Source organism: Pteropus alecto, unplaced genomic scaffold, assembly GCF_000325575.1.
Source record: "Pteropus alecto unplaced genomic scaffold, ASM32557v1 scaffold6, whole genome shotgun sequence".
NCBI lineage: Eukaryota > Metazoa > Chordata > Mammalia > Chiroptera > Pteropodidae > Pteropus > Pteropus alecto.
The window spans coordinates 558,287-565,875 of record NW_006437738.1 but is presented as its reverse complement, the minus strand read 5'-3'; the positions used below and the strand labels follow the sequence as shown (position 1 = coordinate 565,875).

General features: G+C 46.8%; 1 protein-coding gene across 1 annotated transcript in view; it reads right to left on the bottom strand.

Annotated features, from left to right (window-relative positions):
- Positions 1-7,589, bottom strand: part of BAIAP2L2 (BAI1 associated protein 2 like 2) — a 25,869-nt gene that overhangs the window by 4,957 nt on the left and 13,323 nt on the right. The window contains exon 6 of the mRNA XM_025048859.1: positions 2-140. Within this exon, the coding sequence (XP_024904627.1) occupies positions 2-140 (139 nt within the window). The remainder of the gene's footprint in view (position 1; positions 141-7,589) is intronic.

The window sequence follows — 7,589 nt, the reverse complement described above, 5'->3', positions numbered from 1 at the left end:
GTGGGTGTCAGGCGGCCCGAGGGGTAGGGCGGCCCCAGCACTGGGCCCAGCAGGCCTGGGGAGTGGGCACGCGACGGGCTGCGGCTGGCTTCCGACTGCTCCTTCCACAGCAGCACGCGGTTCTGGAGCATCCCCCGGGCCTGGCGAGGTGGGGACTCAGGGGTTAGCCAGATCTGAGCAGCCCCCAGAATCCTGGGGGCTCAAAAGTGGCGCCCTAGACCTGGGGACTTGGGCCCTGCAAGCTGAGGATGAACAAATATTCTAGCTGTTAGGAGCTAAAGATCGGTGGTGTCACCTTGGGTTTGTCCACCGTCGTCCAACCCTCCCTCTCTTTTGTCAAAAGCCCCTCAGATCTCCTTGAAGACCTCGTCCTGCCCCTTTCTGCCTGTGCGCTTTGGGCAGAGTTTTCCCACTGCCCCATACAGGGGTAGGAGTAGAATCCAGGCTGGCCACTCAGGTTGCTCCATCCTCCTGGCTACAGTGATGGACTCAGGGATGGCATTTACCCAAAAACTGTGACCAAAGAATCCAATCCCAGTACTCACCCTGGATCAATCTGGAAAAATATATTCTTTCACCTCATGGGGTTTGCTAAATAGGTGGAATGAAGCCAACACAGGAAACTACAACTAAGCAACAGACAATGGCAAATTTCTGATGATATCTCGTCTGCTCCTGGATCCAGCTATATCTGAAACCCTGCACTATCCAATAACTAAGTAGTAAATACCTTTTCTGTTTTAGCCAGTTTGAGTAGTGTTCTAGAAGAGGCCTTTCAAATACGGTTTTCCCTGGAGTTTTACATAAGCATCCTAAGCATCTCTTTTCAAGTATCCCCAATACATGGGTATCTAACTGCTTAGATACTTTGAAAGACAGGAAACTCAGCATCTGACCATGTATTCCGTAATGACTTGGGGTGGGTGGGCTTTGAATGTTAGACCTGCTGTGCGTATTAATCATGTTTTTAATGTTCTGTATTTTATGTTGCTTTGACATCTCCAGGTCTTGCAAATCCTGGAGAGTTGGCCCCTTCCAGGGCTAGATAATTTCCAGTTATAGTAAACAACTTGCCCTTGAGCACACCTTTTATATGCAGACCAACCAATGCAAACTCATGTCCCCGACCTCTTTCTTTAACTCACCCATCAAGCCAATATTGCCTTTGCCTTAAATCACACCAGAGCCAGGTACCAGATAACTAGATACCACACATATAGCCCACAGCCCACTGAAATTACTCAAACTAGCCAATCCTAAACTTGATTAAACTTGCCTATCCTGCTATGCCCATTCCTTCTGCGGAAGCCATAATCAAGGTCTGGGCCATGCTTTTCCCTCGCTCCTTCTGCCTCTTGACTAACCCCTGCTGCTTCCCTATATGGCCCTGCATGGCACAGCATGACCCCTTCTTTGGGGAACTGTGATATGTAATAAAACTTTTTCAATGACATTGATCTCTCTGTGTCATCAGTCACCTCTATGAGTTAAATCCCAGGTACGATCAAAACACTGTACACTCCAGTTATAAAATTCTCTCTCTTTTCTATTCAAGCATCTCTCCCCCAAGGCCAACCTCAAGATTATACCTTAACAATAATAAAAGCTTCTCTTTCTTGAGCATTTACTCTGTGCCAGGGCCAGGGTTAAAGGCTTTACCTGCATTATTTTATTTGATTCTCACAATAGCCCTGGAAGGTAGGTACAATTGTTATCTCCATTTCATAGAAGTTGCTGAGGGTCAGAGCAGTTAATGACTGGTCTGTCTTGAGAAAGCTTCCTGTGACTGCAGCTTTCAATGATTTCTCCCTTCTCGCTGGCCCAGCTGCTGAAAAACCTCATAGTGATCTCAGGCAGCAAAACAGAAAGGCTCAGAGCCTCATGTCACAGGAGCAACTCATCCAGTTGGTCACTAGGTGGACACCCTCTTTGTTGTCTTGCATAAATAATTAGCAAAACAGAACAAAGACAATACTCCAAAGGTCTTTGTGAGCTTGTTTCAGAGGCAGAAAGCAAAGCGAGACCTTTAGGTTCTGCATACCATATTTTTGAAAGGTTTTTTTTTTTCTCTCCAGTTTGAGAACATTTAGTGGAAAGCAACTGCAGGGGTGCAAGGGGGTCCAGGGGGTAATGGCCCCAGGACCGAGTCCCAGCCTGGATGGCACTCGACTTCGTTGGCTTCCCTCAGCCCTGCCTCCAGGCAGTTTAGCCAGTGGTGGTGAAGAAACACCATAGGCTTTCAAAACCATAAAGGAGACCACGAAGGAATTTTAAAAACATTTGTGCAGTGGAAAAGCCATTCTAACTATGATACAAACCCCATAAGCTATAAAAGAAAAGACTGATAAATGTTACTAAATAAAAATAATTTTTTAATATGGCAAAATGTGCAATAAGCAAAGTCAACTGATAAATGGCAAACTGGGAAAATATTTGCCAAGAAAGGGCTCATTTCAGGAACATGTGGAGATCTCCTACAAATAAGAAACGTGGAGGAAAAAATGCTGACGTTACAGTAAAGGAAATCAAATGGCCCTGAAACATGAAAAGATATCCGTCTCACTTAGGAGACAAATACCAAGTAAAACTACACTGAGATGCCATTTTTTACCTTTCTGATTAGCAAAGATCAAAATGTTTGCTCACATCCATTGCTGATGGAAGTGTGAACTGGTACGACCGAGCCTACATCCTTGGACTCACCAAATGCAACAAACTCGGCAAAGCTGAGGGAGAGGTAGAAGGGCATGTTATCGACTAGACTTGGACTAGGCGGGACTAGTTCTCGGGGACGGAGGAGACCTTACTGGGCCAGGCAGCTGTAATTCTTTAACTCTTGTTCTAAATCTCGTGCGTTCTGCTTGTAGACATAATAACAGGTAAATATTTACACTTAACTATCTTAGGAGTCGGATCTTGTATGTCCTAAAGCCCAGCTGGGTCAGAAGACATGCTACCCAGTCCCCATACCTAGGGGAAGTTGGGCTCATTCAATCCCCCTCCTGAGGGAGATCACCCAGCAGGAGGCAGCCCAATGGAGGGGTCAGCTCTCCTCTTAATGTTGGAGGTTAACTGTTCAGGACATAGGCAGAGGGGAGTTTGCTTCCAAAGAAGGTATAGAAATGGCCAATAAACACATGAAAGGATGTTCAGCATCTTTACCATCAGGGAAATGCAAATCAAAACCGCAGTGAGACACCACTTCACACCCACCAGGATGGCTGCAATCAGAAAGCAGACAATAACAAGTGCTGAAACTGGAAACCTCGCACGCACACTGCCCTAGGGCAGGTAAAATGGCGCAGCCACTTTGGAAGAGTCTGGAAGGTCTTCAAACAGTAAACAGAGTCACCACCATGTGACCTAGCCATTCCACTCCTAAGTATCCACGAGAAATGGAAACATGTCAACACAGAAACAATTACAAAAGTATTCATAGCAGTAGTATTCATAATAACCAAAAAGTAGAAACAACCCAGCTGTCCATCAATTAATGAATGCATAAAGAAAATGTGGTCTATCCAGGCAATGAAACAGTATTTGGCAATAAAAAGAAATGATGTACTGACACATGGATGAACCTTAAAAAACGTGAAGCTCAGTGAGAGAAGCCAGTCACAAAGACCACATACTGTATGATGCCGTTCATATGAAATGTCCAGAAGTGGCAAATCTATAGAGACAGAAAGATAGATGGTTGGCTGGGGTAGAGGGAAGGACGAGAGGATTGGAGCATGACCTCTAAGAGGTACTGTGTTTTTTTAGGAGTAACGAACATGCTCTAAGCTCGCTCGCAGCGATGGATGCGCAACTCTGAATATACTAAAAACCATCAACTCGCACACTTTAAATGGGGGGGTTGCATGGTTTGCGAATTATATCTCGATAAAACTATGTAGAGGAACAATAATTAAGTCCTCCCTGGAGGATCGCTCTGGGAGAGAGGAGAGGCAGGAGATGGCCAAGCCCTGAGCTTGAGCCCTGAGTGGGAGAATGTCACCTGGAGCCAGAGATCAGCCACTGCATCCAACCAGGTCGCCCACCTCTGCTCGACAGCAGGGGGCCCCAGGCTCCAGATACTGAGACTCAGGGAGGGAAGGACCCTGAGGTGGGAAGGCAGGAGTCAGGCTGCTGGCTGTTGGGGGCAGCTGATGCAAGCAGACGGGCCTCCTAAATGGTGGCTTTTGTTTTTATCTTTGAAGGGATGAGTGCAGGGGCAGGGGAACTGGATTCCGCTGATTGTATTAACCTTGTGAGGTGAGGGTTATTTCCTCCTTTTTCAGATAAGAAAATGAGGCTCAGAGAAATGAAACCATTTGCTAGAGTTTACAGCCAGTGCACAGTGGTTGGGAAACGGAACAAAAATACAAAGAAATCAAAATAAAAACGAAATCAGAAAACAAAGAATTCGAAAGTAATGCAAAGGGCAGTGAGGTGGGGGAGGGGCAGGATAGCCTCTGTTTCTGGCATCAGGGAGGAGAGGCTGGCTGGCTGGGTGGGTCTGGGACCTGCATACTCTCTCGGACACAAAATAGAGCCAGAGCGTGACACATTATCTGGGCTCAAAAAATATCTGTTAAGTTACTTGAATGAATGAACAATTGCCATTGGAAAAATGCAGGGAAAAGTCATCAATTTACGAGGGAATGGTGGGAAAATAGTGTCCCAATGTCCCTGGCCCCTCCTCCTACAGATTCCATCAGCCCCTTCTCTCTGGAGGGGTCAAAAGCTAGGCCAGGCAAGGCAGGCAGGCAGGCAAGTCCCCATGCCAGGAGGGCAATTCCCCATGCCAGGAAGGCAATTATGAGGCTTTGGCCCCTGTCGGACCTTTACAGAAGAGAGCAGGATACAAGTTTGCCCACTGCTGGGCTGGCAGGAGCCTGAGGACCTGCAACTGAGAGGCCAGGCGAGGACTAAGACTCGAGGGCCTGAGCGGCGCAGGCCATAGAGACACTTGGGCAGGACGATGTTGAGTGTCTCTCCCGAATGTGGCCTGAGAGGGGATCCTGGCTTTCTTGAATTCTAGGGTTTCACAGGCTTGTGCTGCTGCTAGCCCATAAGGTACCTCTTCATAATTTAGAGACAGATGTCCCCTTGGGATGGATAGAGCCTGGGGAGAGAATGACTTCACTATGCAAAGAAAAAGATGCTCCTCTCTCTAGGCAAACACAGTCTGCACCAGCGTGTTCAGCGTGGAGAGCAGGGCCCAGCCCCTACTCTCAGCCAGGCAGCCCTGTCTGCGGTGGTTCTCCACTGAGTAGGCTAAATTAATCCCCGTCCTCGAGGCTGAGTGAGAGCTCATGCTTGCAGCAGGAAGATCCTGGGCACGGTGGGGTGCCACTGGGGCACCCTGCCCCCCCCCCACATTTGTCAGCATCATTGCCTGAGCCCTTGCAGTTCAGCTCAACCCAGAGTGGGAACAGGGCCAGGAAGAGGCAAAGGGAAAAAAACAAGGCACCTCAGAGGACCCACCGGTCAGGGAGGAGAATCAGGTAGACTACCCAGAAGCTGGAGAAGGGATAACACACTTAACAAGAACTTGAGAAGAGTACTTGCTGCATAACAAAGACCTTTCTTACCCAGACAGAGCGCAATTTTAAGATTTGAAATTGAACAGATGAACTAAAAGAGAGGACAGCCCTGTTGAGAACTGAATCAGTGGCCTGACAGGTCAAGGTTATAAATATCTCAACCTATGGATCAAGAATAAATAAAATAGACATGGTGAGAGAGAAGGTCATAGATGTAGAGATCCAAATGGTTAGAGTCCCAGAAGGAGAAAAAGGTTAGCAGAGAGAATGATAATTTAAAAAAAAACCCAGAAAACAACTCCCCCGACCTGAAGGAAGATTCGAGTCTGCAGACAGAAGGAGCACAGACAAGCACTCACATCGGTGGTGCCAGGACAAGTTCCTGAGTCTCAAGGACACAAAGAAAATCTCCAAGCATCCACATTTTTACTTAAAAGGAAGGGAGACAGACCAGTACCCAGCTTAGCACCTATGACACGGAACACTAGAAACGAGGGAATATCGTCATCTTGGACCACGAGAGAAAGGGCCTGCAGCTCTGGAGTCCGGCAGCTGGCCAATGTGCCGCTCGCCAGTCAGGGTGAAGCGAGGCATTCGCAGATACGCAAGGATTCAGACGGCGAATCTGCAGAAAACACTCTTGGAAGTTCTCTAGCCGCACCCATTAATCCAAACAGAAGCCTCCGGAGAGTGGGAAATAAAAAGGAGTGGAAATTGTGGTGAGCCGCGTATCTGATCGTGTGTGTGGCGAAAGATCAGTGGATGATGACGGTGCACTGGTAATTGTGTGATCCAGGTAAAGGTTCTGGAAGTAGAAGGGCCATGCTGCAAAGAAATAACCAGTGAGGATCCGGAATTTAAAGTCCTGAAGATTATTGGCAAAACTGAAATAGGGAAGAGGCATGAGAACTAAATAATAAACTAAGTCGTATTCAGAGCCTGCTACGTGCTGCTAGGCAGGGAACTTGGCTGACCATGACCAGACCACAATGGGAACCGATGGGAAGGTCCCGCGGACATGACCAACTGCTACTTCCTCACGCCCTCATCGCTGCACACCCGCCCCGAAAGGAAAACAGATTTAAACGGAATTCCTTGAACACCCTGGGTCTCTCAGCCTCTCTCATTTTCTCTGTCTTTGAGAGGAGACCGCGTCTGTTTGTGGAGCGTTATTCCTCCTCTAATAAACTTTTCTTTGTCTCTGACTCTGGTGTGCACTTGAATTCTTTCCCGTGCTCCGTCAAGAACTGTCAAGGACGATTCACCCGAGGGGAATCGTCCTGTCCTGCACCAAAACCAAGAGCTGGGGGTCAGGGAGGAGAAGGGAAGGAGCAGAAACTCCCCATGAGCCTCGTTTTAGTATAGCAGGGAGGGCAGGATGGCTCTTCTCAAGGTCTCATCTCGTGGGGTTGGAAGGAGCGATGGACCGAGTAGGTAACCGATGAATATATGTGGTTATGAGGGTCACAAAGTGAGGTCATCAGGAGTAGAGGTGAGAAGAACAGCTGAATTCGTACATGAATAAAGGGGGAGGCGAATGTACAGAAACTCAGCCAACATAACAGGAATAGGAATGAGAGGGGAAAAAAATGGCAAAGTAAAAACTTTGTTAAATCAAGTTAAATCAAGCTATCCAGAAAGAATAAAACGGGCATATCAGTTGTTAAGTTAAATGGAATGGACCGAATTCCTCTGTTAGAAGGCATAGACTGTAAAACTGGCCGAAAATCGAAACCTGAGCTGTATTTTAGTAACAGAAAGCACGCTTAAAGAGCATGTAGAGAGGGCAATATTAACCTTAGACAAAGCGGAATTAAAAGCGTCAGACTGGATTATGAGAGGCATTTAAATACGTAAATGGCAATATTTACAGATAAGGTATAATACTCATAAATCCAACAGCACTAAACAACATGGCAGCTAAATACAGAAAACAAAATCCATTAGAAAAATCAATGAGAAATAAAAAAATCTGACTGGTCTAGCAGACAGAACAAAGCAAGAACATAGAAGATTTAAGTAATATGATAAATTTAACAGACGATAACTGAATAAACT